The 19,736-nt window shown below is 43.9% G+C and overlaps 3 protein-coding genes across 8 annotated transcripts in view; 2 read left to right on the top strand and 1 right to left on the bottom strand.

Annotated features, from left to right (window-relative positions):
* The first annotated feature begins 112 nt into the window (after positions 1–112).
* Positions 113–14,266, top strand: LOC120451782 (UPF0692 protein CG33108). Of its 2 annotated transcripts, XM_039635731.1 has the most exons (5): positions 113–405; positions 465–712; positions 1,562–1,658; positions 1,716–1,919; positions 13,359–14,266. In XM_039635731.1, exons 1-5 carry the CDS (start codon positions 175–177, stop codon positions 13,395–13,397), a joined length of 819 nt encoding a protein of 272 aa, XP_039491665.1. In that variant the 5' UTR covers positions 113–174; the 3' UTR covers positions 13,398–14,266. The 2 variants fall into 2 exon arrangements, with proteins under 2 accessions (XP_039491665.1, XP_039491666.1); XM_039635732.1 differs by lacking the exon at positions 13,359–14,266 and having other exon boundaries at positions 1,716–1,997.
* Positions 814–1,457, top strand: LOC120451783 (U6 snRNA-associated Sm-like protein LSm3). Its single transcript, XM_039635733.1, has 3 exons — positions 814–971; positions 1,025–1,138; positions 1,197–1,457. Exons 1-3 carry the CDS (start codon positions 951–953, stop codon positions 1,371–1,373), a joined length of 312 nt encoding a protein of 103 aa, XP_039491667.1. The 5' UTR covers positions 814–950; the 3' UTR covers positions 1,374–1,457.
* LOC120451778 (phosphofurin acidic cluster sorting protein 2) overlaps positions 2,864–19,736 on the bottom strand; it is a 33,838-nt gene continuing 16,965 nt past the window's right edge. For 3 of the 5 annotated variants that reach the window (XM_039635717.2, XM_039635719.2, XM_039635716.2), the window contains 10 exons: positions 17,801–18,136; positions 17,495–17,742; positions 10,158–10,465; positions 7,892–8,240; positions 6,824–6,949; positions 4,622–5,222; positions 4,076–4,559; positions 3,450–4,005; positions 3,270–3,386; positions 2,864–3,203 (listed from right to left, as the gene is read on the bottom strand). In XM_039635717.2, coding sequence (XP_039491651.1) covers positions 3,073–3,203; positions 3,270–3,386; positions 3,450–4,005; positions 4,076–4,559; positions 4,622–5,222; positions 6,824–6,949; positions 7,892–8,240; positions 10,158–10,465; positions 17,495–17,742; positions 17,801–18,136 — 3,256 coding nt within the window. In that variant the 3' untranslated portion in view covers positions 2,864–3,072. Of the gene's footprint in view, positions 3,204–3,269; positions 3,387–3,449; positions 4,006–4,075; positions 4,560–4,621; positions 5,223–6,823; positions 6,950–7,891; positions 8,241–10,157; positions 10,466–10,819; positions 11,122–17,494; positions 17,743–17,800; positions 18,137–19,736 lie in introns of those variants that run through there. The other 2 variants (XM_039635720.2, XM_039635721.2) reach the window with 2 other exon arrangements.

The raw sequence follows: 19,736 nt of genomic DNA, 5'->3' as shown, positions 1-19,736 counted from the left end.
TTAATTTTTTTATGTGGGTTTTATTCATTTTGTGCCCACTGTACAATAGTTGCAACAAGGTGAACACAGAATATCACCTATCGATAACTCAGTACTGTTAATAATTGTCTGCGAAAACAGCTGTGGCCATTGTCTGTTAACTTGCTAGTCTATTTATTTATTTAATTCTTAACCATGTCGAATATTCCACCTGTGCCACCACCTCCTCCCACACCGCCCATGACAGTCGCTCCTGGCACACCAGCTACAACAAAGGAACGTCCTGCTACGGACCATATACCCACCGATAAGTGCAGTTGGGCTGCGGAGTATCCTGAGGTGCAGAAAGGATGCTTTTTAAGTCGCGTCTGCGAAGATTCTCCACCGAAACACTGCCAATACTACTCCGTAAACAGTATAATGCAGGTGAGCAAGGAAACAATAAAGATTTTTCGGTTTATTATACAATTATATACGTATCCAAGGTTGGACCCACTTGTGGCCTAGTGGCCCTAAGCATGTTGCTCGGCGGTAGTCCCACGGCAGCTGATCTCCTCAAGGATGCAATTGAGCAGGAGTATACCCTAAATGGCGAACTATTTAGTGCTCAGTATTTGTTTGAACTGACCAGGAAGCATATGCCAGGACCAGCTGCGTGCCAGTTGCATGCCGGACCTCTGGACTGCAAAAAAGTCAGGGCACTTTTAAGTGCCGGAGGCTGTCTACTAGTGCCGTATCCTTTTTCAAAAATATTAAAATTCAAACCCGGTTTAAGTTCGGTATTCCCCCGCATTGAAAGCCGTTGGCGCCCAACAGCACTTGTAAACGGTTAACAGCACACTGTTCTCGGTCAGTGTTGTAAAATTCGCGCTTGTTTAGTGCTACAACTTATAAACAGCATTTTAGATTTTGCAAACTTAAATATACAATTTTCAGTCAGTAAGTACGAAAAGTGCTAATATTTTATTTAAATGGCCGACGAAACAGAGCAGGTAAGTGCAAGCATTAAAGCAAAAAGGATATTCTCTATATGCCGTACTTGCAGCTCAGCCAGGTGATTTTGCCGGTGAAGGAGCCCCTGGATCTCATCCGATTGAGTTTGGATGAGAAGGTGTACGTAAAGATGCGCAACGAGCGGGAACTGCGAGGACGTCTTCACGTGAGTTGATGCTCTTTTGCTGTTGGCCAGCCATCTCTTAATATAAACCTTTATCCAGGCGTTTGATCAGCATTTGAACATGGTGCTGGGCGACGCGGAGGAGACGGTGACCACAGTGGAGATCGACGAGGAAACCTACGAGGAGGTGTACAAGACCGCCAAGCGAACTATTCCCATGCTATTCGTTAGAGGCGACGGAGTCATCCTGGTTTCGCCACCCATGCGGGTGGGCTAGCGGGTCTTGTTTAGCTTTAAATCTATCACCTGCATTTATACATGCTGTATCTAAATAGGTTTATAAATGTCTTTTAAAACAAAATCATGTCTTTTTCACCTTTGGTATGATATATATAACTACGTGCTTACAAATAAGTCTGAGGATATTTTCCTTGCGTTGTCCTTAAATAAATTGTTATTTCAAAGCTACGATTCCGATGTAAACCATGCGCCCTGCGTTAGACACGGACACCGAGCGCATTGGGCTTTGATTGTGGGTTACCTGGTGGACCGGCTGGATCGGGTGAGTTGAAAAACCTAGGCTCTTATAGTCAATATTAATGCATAAACCTTACCGCAGTTCTTCGTCTTGGCTCGTCACGGCAAATCCCGCAATCTGGCCGTTTGGCTACTGGACACGCTCAGCGAAAGCAATGAACATTTGAAAGAGTTTGCCCAACCCAAAGGCTACCCAGACGATGAGTTTCTGCTGCCACCGGGTGGAATCGGTGGATCTCTGGGTCTCATCGAGCGCTGCATACTGGTCAACGGACTGCCAAAGCAGGTGATTCATGTTCGCTGTTCTTAAATATATGTACATCTCAATATTTGCAATAAAAAGTGTTTATAATTTCGTAGTTAACTTTAATATATTTAATAGTACAGTTATAAATTACACGCCTTACAATATTTCACTTCGCAACGCAATCAACGCACCTCGAACTCCATTCCATCATTCAGTTCAAACGGGGAAAAACACGCAGAGTTTTCGTATTTAATCGGTTCGCAACAACTACGGGGACACGAATGCGATTTTAGTGGGAAATAGAATACAATATACAATAATGATATATCGAACTTTCTTTTGCTTTAGAGCATGCTGTGTATAAATTTATGTATACATGTATAAATTTATGCTTTTCCAACATCCGCTAATAAGACTGGGCTGCCTTGAAATTTCAAAAATCACAACAATAAGAGTAGTACACATGGTTTTGTATATATGGTAGATAAGATAGGTAACTATATATAGTATGTTTTGTATATAATTTTACACACAGATATTTTTCTGATTTAGGTAGTACATAGACGACGGGCTTGGGTATAATGTCAATTTCTTGTCAATTAGGCTTAGTATGCTGCAGTACTTTTAGATTCGTTTGATAGTTGACCAAACGGGAGCGGCGATTTTGAGATCATGGGGCCAAATGCTCCCGATTGCTTGGGAACTGTCGGTTAGAGAATATATACGTGTATGCTAGTACATGCCAACAGGCAGGAGCAACGTGTCCATAGAAATTTATTGAAACGGTAACTACACAGTTTAGTTTTAGTTTGGTTTTAGTTCTAGAACTTCTTGTACAGGATATTTTGATACGCGTTGTTCATCTCTGACGAGTTTAATTTTACGTTAAGCATATCATTAAACTAGTAGTGTCTTGTTTGTCTGTATGTGTCTGGTTGCGGGTCGAAAGTATCTCTGATAAATTCACAAGTTGCGTGCGGAAATGAACTTAAATGAACGTTACAGGCTAACGGTTTATTAACTAAAAATTTACAAATACTAATTATAAATAAATTATCATTCTTTTCAGTTTTATAATATTTATTGCCGCGCAAGTGACTGGCTCCCTTGCTCCGAGCACATTTCAGTTTTTGTGTCCGTATATCTGTGTTGTTTGTGGGAGTGTCCCGTGTGAGGTCGGGGGTTAAAATGACTAGGATAATTCAGCACAGGACATGGGAGTGCAGCCGATGAGCGCAATCGGAAAGTTCTTGACGTGCGTTTGCCATTGCGACGATACTTGGAAGAACTTGACTCCCGTCCACTCGGTGCCATCAATGTACACTGCCAAAAAAAAGCGATGGAAAAATTAGTAAAACACTTCAGTGTGTGGAAGATGGACATTCTTACCTCGCAGTGGCACTGGATGCGATTGTTTCGGTGAGCAAATCAAACGGGCCACGCCCTCTACACATTGCTCCTTCTCGAGATCACGCTCCTTATCCTTCTTTTTGCCCAAGCGCATAACTAAAAAGGGGTTGGGATAAGGAGTTAGGATAAAGTATTAAACAAGAAGTAGGATGGACTTACTTTGCTTCTGCTTCTTTTCCTTGGTGGCGAAACTAACAGTCAGTCCATTGAACATATCACCCAATTGCTGTGCATGCTGTGGCAGTCGCCACACCTGCAGGTTCCTAAACGTACTCTTAATGCTATTCTTGCCGCCAGCGTCGCTACCCTTGGACAAGCCACCCTTGGACTCCTTGGTGTGACCTTCGCCCGGCCGCACCAGGGGCCAATAGTCAACTTGCAGTTCTACTGCTTCGGCCGCCGCAAGAGCTCCACTGAACGTCTGCTGCTGCACCGACGATGGCGTACTAAGCGATTCACTGGTATTGCGCTCCCGGTGAGAGGATGCGGATGACGGCGGCGTCTGCAGAGGCGGTGAGATGCGTCCCAAGCTCTGCTGCTGGGGCGGCGAACCAGACACCACGCCGTGTACATTTGGCGAGCTCTGGCTGCCTATCGGGATGGCTGAGCTCGAAGCAGATCCAGAGCCCAGTCCACTACCGACTGCGTTGGAGACAGCTGCATTTTCCTCAAGATCCAGCGAGGCCTGTGCGTCCAGATATCCAATGCGAACATCCTGTATATTAAGAACAATATGGTTAGTGTTTTATGGCCGATGGAAAAGTATTCTTAGGCTATATACTTACACTAACAAACGGCACAAAGATCTGACAGGAGTCCTCGTCCTTGTAGTTAACCATAGCCTCTGCAATGGGTATCTGCGTGCAGGGTCCTGCCGCCAGTAGGTAGCGCTGAATACGCTGCACCAATTCTGCGATGTCGGACTTGGCAACACCAGCCGCATCTGCGAGGTTGGTTGTCAGCGCGGTGGCATTCACTGTGGTCACCGCACTGACCGCTGCCGCCGTGGCTGCGGCCCGTTCGCACAGCTGCGTCCAATTGTCCGAACCGAACATCACCGCGTACGCCTGATCCATTTGGCTAAGATGGCGAGCCACACTGCCGCAGCTGCCGCCCACGGGCACTAGATAGAAGCGCAGGTGATTCAGCCAATCCGGAGGTCGCACTCCCATCAGTTCAACGTAATGTCGCAGAGTAGCTCCCTGCAGCCAATCTCCGCCAATTAGCAACACCTTCACCGTGTGCGGTGGCTTGGCGTTGGAGTTGCAACTAAAGGTGGACAAGAAAATGCATTAGCATTGCATATGTGATAATAGAACGCGAACACTTACTACTTCTGGATCTTGGCCATGAGCGCCTGGAGCACCGCCTTGACCTCGGCAGTGTTCTGCGGCACGAAGGCCGGCTTGAAGGAGTTGGCAAAGAGCGTGACCAGTTTGGCCAGCAGCGCACTGCCGCCCAACGCCTCCGGCGGGCTAATGATGGTCACCACCTCCGGAATGGTGCTGTCCTCGCCGGCGAACACGCGACTCAGCTGGTCGAGCAGCAGCTTGCGTGGCTCCACATTGGTGGGCGATAGGCAAGTCTCCAGCACGGATCTCGGCTCGGCACTCAGGCTCAGGGTGTGCTTCCTCTTGCCGCCACCCGATGCGCTAATGGCACTGACACTGTTGCCACCACTTCCTGTGTTCGCCGGAGTATTGCTGGAAGTTCGGAACAATCGTGACCGCTTCTCCGTCTGAGCCGGCGTTACCACGCTCCCGCTGCCCATGCTGGCGGCCACTGAGCTCGCTGGGGTCAACTGCTGCTGCTGCATCTGCTGCAGGCGCATGTAGTCCTTGTCCCTGGGCGGACTGTTTTGCGGATCGGAGTTCTGGCCATCCGTATAGCCAGCGTTGCCCTCATTGCCGGAGCTGTCATTACCCCCGCGATCTGTGGGCAGCACAAAAGAGATGAGGAAATGGGTTAAACTATGTGCTTTTGGGTATCTGGTTTAGTCTAATGCAGGAGCTATCATAATGGTAATGGTTTTGGAAAGTTGTTATAGCAGAAAGTCCATTTCTATTCTTATTCAAACATAAAGTGTTTTTCAAAGGCTTCCTCTCGTTTTTCCAAAGACACGGCCATTAGGATGACCCCGGCGGGAGGATGGGGGTCTAGTGAGTGACGGTGTGAAACTGGGGGCACAAGACATGCGGAGAGCAAACAAGACGAGTAAAAACAGAATCGTGAGACAGAATGGCGGCCACAAATAGTAGGTCCCGAAATAGAACGCCCCTGCGAAGAGTTACCCAGTCCCAGGAGCACCGTGTAAATAATAAATAATAAAAAGAACGGACCGAGAATATAATTAAAGCTTTTCTTTTATTTTATGACCATGAATGGAAGGGAGGTGGACTAAAGGTGGGGCAAAGTAGCCATGTTTCTGTGTGGCAGAAATTTCCGGCTCGTCGTGCTTGAATTTTCAAAGCCATGCGCCGATTAATCAAAAAACGCACGACACGTAAATAAAATGAAAGTGAAAGAAAATGGGGGGAAAATGGGGAAAAGGGGAAAAACCGGGGAAGCAAACAAATCCAAGACTTTATCAAGTGGTGGCGGCATAGGGCCGTGATTAAGGGTGTTGTTTTCAAGGGTCTGACGTCTATGTCGCGGCTAATTGGAAAAGCGCTTCAAGTGCGTCGAAGGTTCAATTGTCATGCCACAGACTCACACACAATCTCACACATGTTGAGTACGTGGACTCCTTTTTTTTTTGAGCGGGGGTTGGGGCAAAAAGGGTGAGGAATTTTATTTTAAGACCCCACAAACATGCACCTCAACTATGTATTATGTATACCAAAAACCAACGATCAATGGATTTGACGCACAAATCAAAGATTCCCCCTAATCCCGCTCCAATTTCGAGCATGCAAAGGTGCAGAGCGGTGTGGTGCAACAACAACTAGGATACGAACAAGGCATACATTTACATTTCCAGTGTACTTGTGGCAGTGTGTGTGTGGCTTAGTGGCTGTGTAGCTGTATGCGTGTGTGGGCTGTGCGTGAGTGTGGAGCAAGGCAAGGAATTTGGGTGAACGCCTCCTTTAAATATTAAAACCTGTAATCCTATATAGGAAGCCTATATAAGAAATCGGAATAAAAGCTCCTTTGTCTCGATTCATAGATTGATATAATCCGAAAAAAGGCACAATCTCACTACATGTTGTATCTATGAGATTTCAATAGTAGTGAAATATATTTGAAGCTGTTTTTACTGATTAGCTTTCATACTTTAAATGTATTACAAGTAATTTTTAATATTTTCAGGAAGGCGTTAGCACTCAAAAACAAGAAAATAGCACACATCTTCTGGATGGAAAATGTATCTGATAGGTTGGGCTGTTATTACTTATATACAAACTGGCCACGGATTCCAGTATTTGAAGGTTTCTTAGGGGGGGGAGTGATGGTGTGTAGTATTTCTATAATTTTGATTGGGGATATTCTTTTTTTTTGTATTTTTTTTAGATTTTGCTGTAATGTACACAGACCTGGTGTTGTTGCCGAATTGTTATTGTTTGTTAAATGAATGCATTTTTGGTTTTTGTTATTTTCAAGATTGTAAGATGAATTGGTCAATTGGTCGCTCTTATCCGATGATCGGCGCTCAGAGTTGCCTGCAAGAGAGATTTGTTCAAGCCATGCAAAATGTATCTTATGTTTGTTTGTTGTTTGTTTCGAGTTGTTGTTCAAGTATATAGTACTTAAGTAGTATAGTTAAGCTAAGCATTTGGATCGAAAATACTTGACTTACATCTATATTGAACACAATTTAGAGTTAATTCAGCAAAGCTACGAAAAAAGTTACTGTTGCGCTTTTGTTTTTTTCCGGAAAATGTTCAATGCCGCGCCTACTTTTGCTCAGTGGACGGTGGTAGTGACAGTCCACATGGTCAACAGAACAATTAACTGTCTCCAATGCCACGCCTCCATTTTCCATTTTCCGGGAAAAACAATTTGTCCTCTTCAACTGTGTGTATGTGTGCGTGTCGGTATGCTGAGTTGTGTTGTGTATGCGTTTCTGTGTGTATGTGACATTCCTGTCCGCAAGTTTTCTTTATTTTTCGTGTTTTTTAACCTTGACCTAAACTGTTGACAATGGAAAATCGCAAAGAAGCGGACAGACAGCACCGAAAAAAATGTACGAAAATACAACCGGCTATTGAAAACAGAGTTTACATAATAAATTTTATAAATTTCCGGAAAATTGTCAAAACTTTGTGTGTATATTATTTCTATTCATTTGAGTTTACTGCAAAAGCAATTATACATTTCGTACTGTCTGATAACAAGAAATTAACATTATTAGTATTACTTTAATTTATTAAGCTTGAATTGAAGTTGTAATTTTGTGTGTGTCAATACAAAGCTAATGAGTAACGTAATGAGAACGCAACGCAACGTAACGCCCACAAACTCAACGTAATGCAACGCAACGCAACGCCAAACAAAATTAATGGAACAAAAGTCGTTTAGTCAAACTCCAGTTAATAGCACATCAATAAAAATGCAAAGTCAAATCAACGCGCTATATTAAAAGATATTCACCCGGTACTCACCAGTGGTTCCGATTCCGGTTCCTGAACCTCCCCCCACCAATTGGCTCAGATCTCCGCCATTTCCGGTGATGTTGTCGTGCAACATGATCCGCGAGTTGGTGAAGAAGGGACGCAGCGATGGCTTCGGCGTGGAGCCCACCGATATGCTGTCCATGTCCGGACCCGAGTCGTCGCCCTCGCAGCAGGACAGCGACTCCAGCTCCTGGAAGAGTGCATCCAGGTCGCGTTCTCCGCGCAGCGCCGCCGTTCCTCGGTGTCCAGATTCCCCCTCCAGCTCCTCGCTCACCTTGAATCGCTTCAAGAGCGCCACGATCTTCTGCTTGAAGTTTCGCTGCTGCAGCGAGATCGTCTAAAAAGGGAAATGACCATCAAAATGATTAGTATAATTGCATCAATTTAGTAACTATTAAAGGAATAGGTAAGGATACTAAACTGAACAACTAGTTGCACACTAGAAGCTACAAGATCTTTACGATAAGAACACAAGTTCTTTATGCATAAAGAGCTTATATTAAGTTGAAAATATTATTTTCTCTGCTCTTCCCTTTCCCTATTAATACCTCTTAATTGCCGCCGGATAAATCTAGAGTTGCTTATGGGCCATTAAACGAAATCTCAAGGACTGCGACAGCGACGACGACTTGGGGAGCTGTTAAAATTTATGCATCGTTCTTTTTTTTAATTGCCCAGCGCTCATCGGTTTCTTTTTGTTTGTTTTATTTTTTACGCTTTTTTTTGTTGTTCTGCGGCCTGTCATTAGTCGTGTTTTTGTCTACGGCAAGCATTCAAAATGATCCTGCGATAAAAAGCCAGCCAGCACAACAACAACGAAAAAAGAAGCAGAAGCCATGACAATAAAAGCCGCAGGCTAATTTTACACCTGTGCTACGGATGTTGGCCAGGTGGTGCGTAGATAAAGGGGGCGCAGGGGGAATGGGTGGGCCCAACCAGGACGGGGCGAAAGTCCATCATTGGCCCAAACAGCTGGGCCAAGTAGTGAGTCCAAGCCTCCCAACGCTCGCTGTTTAAATATTTAAGCGGCAGCTTAAGAAAATTGTCTTTGTTGTGATTGGTAAGAATGCTTCAAAGGGGAAAGGTATATAAATAAAGCATGGAATTTCTAAATATGCTGCTTTTTTCAAAAAGAATTCCTTTTTTTCATATTTCATGTGAACAACACTCCTCTCTCTGCTCATTTCTCGGAATAAGAAGCCCTTCCATGTAGTCCAACTTGGATATATTCTTAGGCGAAAATCCACGACCCCGATATACATAACCCTGAGATATAGTCATAGGTTCGAAAGTATGCCACCGGGCGAATCTAAGCAAATTGAGTCGAGTGAGCGACACGCCAAGGCCGCCGCCCCAACAATTGTCAACTATTTGCCACAGAAATTCTTGGCCACCCCGTTTGGGGCATGCCTTTCCCGCCCGATACTTAGGTATCTGTGCCCCTGTACACATGCACTCTTTTTTCTATACTATGCGGATACATATTTGATACATATTTCATTTGATTTGATTTGCCCGCCGGTTCTGGTAGCAGTCTTTGTTCTGGGTCGGCATTTTGTATCTTGTAAATGTGCCTGCGGATCTGGGTTAGCAGCAAGGAACTGACAATATTTCGCAATTGGCAAATGCCAAACCAGCAAGAATGAGGAGGTAGCAATAACAAGGTACTAACAGTGCAAGACAAGGCTAAGCATAGTTTCGATGACTAGAATGGGCTAAATGTGAATAATATGGAAATGCCTTATAGGTTAGCTTATGCTAATTACTGGGAAATTCCGGAAAAGGCATGGATTGAAGGAACTAGTACAAGGAAATCCTCAAAGATATCAGACTGAATCTAAATATTATTTACATGGTCTTAGTTTAGTCAAGTTAAGTGCACATTTAAATCATGCCATACCCCTCTTATCAAAGGTTAAAAAGGTTAAAAAAAACTTCCCTTTTTCTGTTGTTGCGTTTCTAGCTTTTTAGTGAATGGGTTCTGCCCCTTCTTATGTGCTGAATGTGCGAATGTGTGCTTGTAATCTATATAGATAGTCACTAAGTGATATTTATTCACTTTGCATAATGAATTTTAGAGCGCCCCAAATAGAAGACCTCCGCCTGCTAACGTGTTGCCACGCAATTATATCGAGCGGTAATGAAAATACTTTTGGGTAAGAGACAATTTTTCTTATTTTTGGGTGCCACGCGAAACAGCTGGGCGGGATTACACGATATAAAGATATGATGTGATTCGATGTGATTGACTCACCCGGCTAAACTTGGCCCGTGACGAGCTCTTGTCCTTCATCTCGAACTCGCTATCGCTATCGACGACCACGCCGGTATGATGGTGCTGGATGCTGCCGGGATGGTGACCCACTAGGGCGCAGTCCTCAATTCCGGAGCGCTGCAGCTTGTTGCGATACTTGCGCATATCATGCTTGGCCGGATGGTTGTAGTCCCGCGGATCCTTGGGATCGTAGCCCCGGATCAGGCCCAGTTCGTTGGCCTCGTCGTTGAATTCGCCCGAACTGAACTCGGCCTCCTCGTCCTCGTCGGAGTATTCAGCAACGCGATCTGCGCAACAAGATTAATACATTTAATATATTAATATATGTATATAGTATATGTATATACGAATTGTATATTTTGGATAAGTAATGGTAAGCTGGGTAAACTCGTATCGCTGGATAAAACTAAGATAAACGCTCAGCGGCAGCTGGCTTTTGCGTTTCAGTTTGTGAACCGTTAAGAAATCTATTTGGAATTTAATTATTCACAAACACACACTCGTCTTATTCATATGGATGTATTCATACACTCATGTCTTTATGAAAACACTTCGAACTCAAGTTATTTAAACAGTTGTAAACCAAATATGTACATATATATTTGTTTTATTATTTATTTACATATTTTCTTAATAATCACCTTTTCACAGTTAAGTGCGTTTCTCATCAATTTTAAGATTTAAGCAAGTGCACGCCGTTATTTTCGTTGTTTTTTGTTATTTTTTTTCTGGTAAATAAATCACAGATAACACGGTTTACTGTCTTTTCTTAACTGTTGCTGTTGTTGTGGCTTTTAGGTTTTGGTTTTAACTACACCCGATTTATCTGTTCATCTGCCGTCTTATTGTTGTTATTATTTCGCTTTCTTTCGCCGCCTCTTTCTCTTTGTCTTCCTCTTCCTCGAGTGCCGAGTGTGTGAACCGACGAGCGCTTGTCAGCGAAATGAATGAATTGCTCGCAGCTCCGCACGTTTTGTGCACTTGCGATGTGTGAAAGAGAGCGCGCCAGAGTGGGGCCAGAGGGAGCGAGAGAGTGGGGTGCAGTGCTGCCCATTTGGCTTCTTTCTGGCTAAATATAGCTGGCTATGCTGCTAGCCAACGATGAAAACCTATAACCAATCCTATACCTCAAGATCCTGTTTTCGACTTAATAAATGATACATTAAATGGTATTTGAAGAATGTTACAAATAAACAATATGATGTTATATAGATCTCTACATATTAATCTAGCTATTTTTACACTGATATTCAGTCAGCACTGGCAGGATAAGAGTGGGAGAGAGCACCTGCGAGCAAAGAGAGATGAGCTACTCGCGCACCGAGAGAAATTACTCAAATCAATATGTGCAATTGAACGTGCGTCTCGATATATTCCATTGTACCTGAACACACACGCCTATGTACTTATGTATGTATTTCTGAAGGTATATATGGGTCGCCATTCGATATTACTAAACAAGTGTCAAAAGCTCACTGCATGGGAAATGCTCATTAAAGCTATTTTTACGCCCCGATTCGGGCAATTGAACTGAAAGTTTAGGTAGGAAGTGGGTGTTAAGTGGGTATAAAGTGGGTGGAGGTGCCTCCCCAATGGGTCTTATAAAGGGGCCACCCACTCAATCAGTTCATTGATTATATATCCGATTGCTTACGGATATAAGTGCTTTAAAGTTCTGGTGTGAAATTTGATATTCGGTAAAATATATAGAAGTTTTACAGTATTAAAGAACCTCGAAAACCAGATATAAATTATAATAATTCAGTTTAGATGTATGTTACAGATTTAAGGTATGTGGAGCTTGACACTACTCAGTTTACGTATTCCTTCCTGTTGATCTAGAATTATAGAGCATGTTTTTTGATCGTGTGAACTGGTTTATAGAGAATATATACATATGTATATAATATATAGAGAGCTTTTCACACACTCGCTCATATCGGACAATTACATTGTTTGCGATAAGATTTGTGTCATCGCCTTCTGATGTCACTTGTTGCACTCCGATTCCCATTCCCATACCGTTGGCACTTCATTTTCGAAAACTGGCTACCACTTCCACTCCCGTTTTCAGTCCATTTCAATTACGATTCTCATCTGTTTTTATACCCAGTACTGAATGTAATCTAAGGGTATGCACTCACATTCTATATAATTAATTTTAAGATACCAACGCTTATCAATTTGTTTCTTGGTAATCGATAAAATGGGCTCAACACTCTTGTTTTTAAAATTAAAGAATTCTTATTAGTCAAGCTCATACGTATATGTATGAAACCTTATCTATACACTATAGTCGGATATTATCAAACAGTTTTCTAATCAGACTATATAATGTGTGTTTCTAAATGTATGCATTTACATAGCCCCATTGATCAATGATCTCTGATGCAATTATATCGTATTAATAGACATAAGAAAATGAAGGGGTATTAAATACTCGATCTTCTTCAGCATAACCCCGCCACAAGGCTTGTTTGTTTATTTTCTCGCATGTTGTGCTGTCGTTATCATTTAGCCAAAGCTATTCACCGGCCGGTTTCTGCAGCCGGTTGGCTGCGCGAGAATCGTGAGAGTAGGAGTGGGAGGAAAAGTGGGTGTCAGTGGGTGCTCCGTCTCCGGGTGGCTCCTATCTGGGTATCTATCGCGTGCAGGGCGGTGGTAGTGGATGAGCTATAGCTTCCCGTCCGGGTGTGTGTGTGGGTGCGGAGCAAACTCCGGTTAAGTGTAACTTTTGACAGCCTCAAAGCCGCTAAGTGATAAGTAAGGGAATGATTAAAAAGCGGGCACAGCAAGGTAAACGAAGAATGGTTGGGATGGATGGATGGAGTGGCTGAGAAAAACTGCTGGCAGTGGATGATTAATTGGGCCAAAGCAGAAGCTGCATACCAGCTTATTGACTATCATTCCGTGCCACATACATTTGCCCCCCTTGGCGTGTTGTTTAAAGAGAAGAAATAAAAATGGGAGAACAGAGAAGAAAATGCAAGTTTCCTACTTGAGGGCAATTATTTTGTTTGACTTCGTTGTTGCAATTACGCAGACAAGTTAATGACTTCTCTCCCAGGCATTGTTTTCCTGTTTTCCATTCTTTCGCTATCTATTCCTTTATAATTGCATGCAATTCTTAAACACTTTAATGACCTTTTCCCCGTCTGGGGACATTGTCTGCGCTTCCAGGAAGACGAGCGCATCCAGCACAAGCACCAGCACACTTGAGTCCAAGGAATTTCCACGAAAAATGTTTTCCACATGGGTTCCTAGGCAAAGCAAACAAACAAAGGCTAACAGAGAGACAGAATGAGACGGAGATACGCTATAATGGCAGACAAAGTGTTGCCGAAAGCTATGAAAGATGTGTCATGGGCAAAACCCCGCCATTCAGATGCCTCACCAGCAACACCTCATCCCATTTGAATGCCCATTTCCACCTCAGCTCAGCTCATCTCACCGCAACGCAAAGCAACGCACATTCATCCCACGCTCTGTTGGTGCCACGCTGCGTATGAGTAATGAAAAGCGTATTGAAAAGCGACGAGCGACATTGATTTAGTGTCCGTGCTCTCTATATCCATGCGGGGGAGCTCGGATAAGCCACGGTAACAGCAAAGAAAAACCCAATTTTCCGAGTTTTAGCTACTTCTTTTTGGCAGCATACTATATATTATTATCCATTAAATAACATACTATCAAGCCATTAGTAATGTTTACGCCTTTACAGCTGCCATAAAATTATCTCTCACATTTCTAGTTTGCTCTACAGTATCAACGACCTCTTTATGTTTGGCAAACGTAAGATGGGTCAGCGGAAAATATTAAAATAATAAATGTGTTATTGCCAAAACACAATACACCCTTGAACCTAAACCAAGCATCAAGTGCCGGGTAAACAAGCCAAGAGGAATAGCAGACTGGCACTGGCACAGAAAGCCAATACATTGGTTTGACCTTGGCCAGCACACGAATCTTGTCATTAGCTGACAGCTGACAGCCGATGGGGCGGCCAAGTGGGTGGTGGTAGGTGGTTGTGGAGGTCGGAGGCTGAAAAGATGATAACCAGAAAGGGGGAAAGCAGCAGCAGCGTGGAAGTGAACAATGTGGATACTCTCGACATAATTTACGCATTTCGCCATTAACCACTCAATGGTCGGGGTGCGCAAAAAGCAGTAAGCGCGTTGGGATGTGGGGCACACTATATATGTATGTATATAGGGGTGGCTGTACGGTCATTAGAGGCGCAATACAGCCTCCCTATTCAGCCCCCATGCCATTCCAATCCGATCCGATCCCTCCCCTCGTTCCACGACACTTCTGCACAACGTTTATCTCTGGCACTCAAGGACAAATGACTTAATTCCTGTCGTTGTGGCAACAGCACAGGCGGAAAAAAAAGAAAAAAAGAGAAAAGCTGTCGGAGCTGTCATCAACAGGAGCTTCATAAGAACGAGAAAGCGACGAAGAGGGGGCAGCAGCAGGATGTGGGCGTGGCATTATCCTCTACATAAATTATAAGACCTTAATCGAAGGGAATATAGACGCACAGATGGGCCAGAAATCACAAGTTTGGTTCTTTTGATTGATTTGCTCTCGGCCTTGAGATTTATTTATGGACCTTATTAGGCAAACAGCCAAGGGCTACGCAGAATCAAGTTGACCAGCGAGCGAGAAGTGATTAGAAACACAAATATATCGCACATTTAAAACATACACTTTAGAAATGATTAAATATTGTTAGCCAATGGCAAACGACCTGTTTCTTTTCGCAGTTGATACTACGAGTGTTATTGCCATGAAAAATTAATGAGCCGAACACTCCGATTAAAGCACTCATAAAAATTTATTTATGAGTACTCAACCCAGCAGAACACATATGTACATACATACATATTCATTTCGACGATTCCTTGCAGTCCTTTGAAATTTTCGGAAACTAGAGTACTGCTAGGTACAATTTACACAGGTCTCTTGATTTTCAGTTAGCAGGAAAGGCGGGCGCACAGTTTAAGCCCGTTATGGCCATGGAATATTCATCATCCCAACACCCCGCTCAAAAGTCCACCCAGCAAACCAGTTCCGCTGCTCTTGCTCTTGGTTTTGCTGTTCGCCGAAGGAGCAGGAAGAGTCCAACTGCTAATGGTGCCTGCCCCGGCCTGGCACCTGCGGGCATGGATGCGAACGGGTGCGGGATTGCCGCTGGTTGGTAGTGGGTGGTGGGTGGTGGGTGGTGGGTGAAACGGGGCGAGGCATATTCAACAAGCAGCGAACAGCCCGGCGGCAAATCAGGCCCACACCCAGTCCACACCGAAAAAATATGTACCATTAGTTCCATACTGTCAACAAGATGCTTCCCAATTGGGTTATTTCCTCAAGTTAATCAAGGTGCTAAGAAGATATTCTAAGCTAAGTAACCTAGAACTTGAAACAAAAGACTTTAAACAAGTAACACCGAATGATTTTAAAACAATTTTTGCCCCAGTGCACTTGGCACCGCACCCCGCAGCCCGCAAACGAAAATACAAGAACCGAGTGCCATCAGCAGCGCTTTTTGGAGGCCGGACCGCATAAAGAGAAAATCAATACACCAAATTGAGGTTGAGGCAAAAAGGTTTTCCTCGCATTGCCCAATGCTCTCTGTGTGTTCTGCTTTTGAATTCCATTTTTGCAAATTAGAAAACGAGACCCAGAGCTGTCTGTGTCCCCCCTTGTCCCCTCTTTTGGCCATAACTAAGTTCATTTAGCTCGGGTTCAAGTTCTGACCCTCAGTATATACGAGTATATATGGGTCTGACTGTCACTGCCAAACGGAATGGATTGAACGAGAGCACGGGAGCCAAATTCACGAGCCTTGGCCCCATGCCAAGTGGCCAAGTGGCCAGCAGCGAACTTTTGATGGCCACCAAAAGTCGTTCATCTAGGGATTTCCCAGCCAATCCTCTGCTGCGCCAAACGAACAGTGACAACGGCATGATTTATGGCAAATGGAGTTGATTTACAGTCCTCAGTCCGGAAGGGAAAGTAAGTTGAGGTTGTAAAACCAAAAGTGGGCATACCCTGTTCTAGTTTAACCAAGTTAATCAAAGCTAAGTACTTGAGTCTACACATTTAAATATAACGCGTTGAAAAGGTGACTGAAAAGTGATTTAACCAAGCAATTAACTTAATTATTAGGTATATACCATTTAAAAGGAAATATTTGGTTTGGCAACCCGTCCCCATGTCAGCGATCAGTTTGCCATTAGAAGCTGCAAAAGTTTGAAGCGCAAAATCACGTTGCAAAGATTCAATTTTGCATGTCATACATATTTCATCAGCCCTTTCAGGTTAGAGGTGAGCTTGGGGATTGACCTTTACCTTTACCTTTACCTTTACCTTTACCTTGGCCCTGACCGAGTGACGTGAGAACACTGCAAATCCCTTCATACCATTCATGCCATCCAAGAAGAAGGGCTCAACAGCTTAACTACTTCCACAGGAGCACTCGGTGCCTCGCTTTTGGAACTCATCTTAAATGGCCACTCCTTGTAGCCCCTTCCCTTATATGTATTTAGCCTGCCTGCCTGCCTCTTTTATTTTCGGTTGGGCCACCAGATGTTGCCGATGGGAAACCGCATGGTAAATGAGTTTGCCACTCGCTCAACGCTATTTTCATAATTGAATTTCCTCTCGACTCGAGCTCGCTCTTTTCGGTTCGCACGCCATTCTCTTGTCAAACAGAAATAGCTGAAAAATAATTTCAATTAGATTGCCATGGATGAGGCTTCTGTTGCCATGTGAGGGGCCTTTACGCCGTCGTGGGGAAATTCATGGCATAAATTCTGAAATGCGTGCGCTGACGTCACTCCTGGACACCTACTACTCCCCTCGTTGGCCGTCTCCCTTGAATTGTTTCACAAGCAATTACCATAAACATCAGCTCAAATTGGGAGCATCATCTGATCTCGGGACAGCCACTCATCCGTCATGGAGTGCTGGAGCTCCAATCTCCTGCCACCTTCCAGCCACACTTTCCCACATCCCCCACTTGGGTCATTAATTGCCCAGTTTGCGTCATTAGCACTTCTCTAATCTGGACTGGGACCTGGACCTGCGACTCGTGGGTCCATTTATTTGTGTTTTATGGATTTACCAATAAATTCTTTAGCACTGAATGCTCATCCATGTGGTTGTGCCATCAAGCATGTGACATTAGTCATGGGACAGTAAACCGAATTACAAAAACTATAAACCTTCGAATCGTTTGAATAGTCAAGCGAAATAATTCGAATTCAGTTCCATGCGATACTTAAGCATCCTTAGATTAGATTGTTCACACTCACCTGCCAGCAGGACGCTGTTGTTGTTCTTATTGTCATGGTCAACTGGAATGGAAGAAACGCGCTCTGCCCGCAGACAGGCCACCACTGTGCCCGGCCTGCCATTCTTGCCGGAAGCGGTGAGCTCGATGATCATGTCCATTGACTTCTGGAGCACTGCGTCCATGCGAATGATGCCCTCGGCCAGCGTTTTATAGCCCAAAATGGTGCGCGATTTGTATTTCTTGCGGCGTTGCAGCAAAATAACCAGTCTGTGGATGACAAGGCGAGTATGTACTAAACTATACAAAGGATAATGCAAATACCCACCTATTGCCATCTCTCTTGATAAAGTGCGGATACTGCAGACTGAAGTGCAAGTCCAGCTCGGTTTCCGTCAGGGGCACAGCCACGCCCAGTCCGCCTCCAGTGCCCACACTACCCGGAGTGCCGCCACCACCAGCACCACCAGCACCTCCGGTCACCGACATCGGCGAGTTGCCCTGCAGGGAGGCGGATGAAGTGAGGGCCAGGCCGTTGATGGGTATCTCGTGGCTGCGCAGCGTCCTTTTGGATGACTGCATCTTCACCGCCAGCGATAAGGAGGTGGTGTCGCCGGGCAGCGGAGTCAAGATGGACAGACGTGTTATTGTCAGCGAGCAGAGTCTGGAAAATGCAAGCGGAAACATCTCGGATTAGTATTAAATCGATAAAGGGAAATGTGACACCGGCAGTTGGATTATTGAGTTTGCAGTGATATCTAAAGGGTTAAAAAAAACAGATTTAAGTTTCTGATAAGGGTTATAACAACTACTCTTTAAAAGCCTTTTATGATAACTTATTTACTAGCTCCATAGTAATTCAATTCACATGCACCATCTTAGGTAAAACTCTGCTATTTACTTTGTAATCAAAGATGGCCCAAAATAAAAAAGGAAGAAAATAGAAAAGAGCTCGTTAAATGCATTTCCAATGCACTGAACAATCGATCAACGAAATCTAAGCGAAGAAACAATTTCACGCCAAGAGATTTTGCGATTTTGCGAGGAAATGCCTGGAAAGCGATGCAGAAAAATCAAAAGTAAAATGCAATCAAGTAGAAAACTAAAATGTTGTTGTATAATACAAACTGAAATAAAAAGCAAATGAAAATGAAAATGGAGAAAAACACATGCATGTGCAGAGGAAATACATTAAAATTAAAGTTTTCTCTTGCGGTGCGATTTTCAAAGGAAATCATATATCCCACTCACATTTTGAGCAAAGTCAGATGTAATGGCCATTATAATCGCTTATAACTAAGCCATAAAGGAAATTGGATTTCAGTTTTCGTTTTTTTCTTTTATTTTGCACTGTCACAAAGCAGCCAGCCACTGGGCATTTTTTTAACGTTTTTGGCAGCACAAGACAAAGTCCAGATTGTCCGCGGAGTATGAGTATAAATAATTTATTTCCTGATTAATTTCTGCGCAGTAATGCCCCTCGCAGCGAAGCGGATTACGCGCTCCGGACATCTTTTGTTGGACCTGCTCACTCATCATCTGCTCCAATCAGCAAAGATGGACGCTGGGTGGAGTTGGGTGATCTTGGAGCACGGGTGCATCATCATCATCATCATTATCGTACGTAGTATGCAAGATATCCGGCTTGCCGGGGTGTGAAAGATATGCAAATGGAGCTGACTAAGCAGACAGCCGGATGACTCGACAATGGACAATGATTGGACACCCCACCCGGCGGACTGGACGGGTGATGCAGATGGTGGCCGGGATCAGGTCGAAACTATGGCCAGCCATTGATTGCCGGACAATGGCAGTCGCTTATTGAATTCCCTTGACCAGCCATCAGCGAAACACAGTAAATAAATTTAAATATGCTGCGAGGGCTACTCAAAAGGTTACCAACGCACAGCAAACAACTAGTTTACATTATGTAAGCTTATTATTATATATGTATCCAGATTGAAAACTCAATAGCAACATGGTATTTAATTAAACTCGATTTGTATATATCATTTTCTTGCTGTGCAACTGCAAAATGAAAGCGCTTGGAATGGAATGTAGAGGGGCCAAGCGCGAATGCGTAGTCGTCGGCAACGCGCAATTAATTTCTTAATTAATAATTCAAAACATTCGTTTTGTTGCGCGATGCAAATTTCATTAAAGGGGCAGTGAATGAGGTGGTTACTGGGTGAAAAGACGTGGACAACACTTATAGGGCAAGTCGAACAGACAGTTCACGCAATTCAAAGAATTCAATGACTTGG

This window comes from Drosophila santomea, chromosome 3R, assembly GCF_016746245.2.
Source record: "Drosophila santomea strain STO CAGO 1482 chromosome 3R, Prin_Dsan_1.1, whole genome shotgun sequence".
Taxonomy (NCBI): Eukaryota; Metazoa; Arthropoda; class Insecta; order Diptera; family Drosophilidae; genus Drosophila; species Drosophila santomea.
This window is presented reverse-complemented; position numbering and strand designations above follow the sequence as displayed.

Coding starts and splice junctions, on each gene's coding strand:
- LOC120451782 (XM_039635731.1), top strand. CDS start 175: ATGTCGAATATTCCACCTGTGCCACCACCTCCTCCCACACCGCCCATG. Junction 406..464: donor CCGTAAACAGTATAATGCAG/GTGAGCAAGGAA, acceptor TACGTATCCAAG/GTTGGACCCACTTGTGGCCT. Junction 713..1,561: donor GGAGGCTGTCTACTAGTGCC/GTATCCTTTTTC, acceptor GTTATTTCAAAG/CTACGATTCCGATGTAAACC.
- LOC120451783 (XM_039635733.1), top strand. CDS start 951: ATGGCCGACGAAACAGAGCAG. Junction 972..1,024: donor TGGCCGACGAAACAGAGCAG/GTAAGTGCAAGC, acceptor CCGTACTTGCAG/CTCAGCCAGGTGATTTTGCC. Junction 1,139..1,196: donor AACTGCGAGGACGTCTTCAC/GTGAGTTGATGC, acceptor ACCTTTATCCAG/GCGTTTGATCAGCATTTGAA.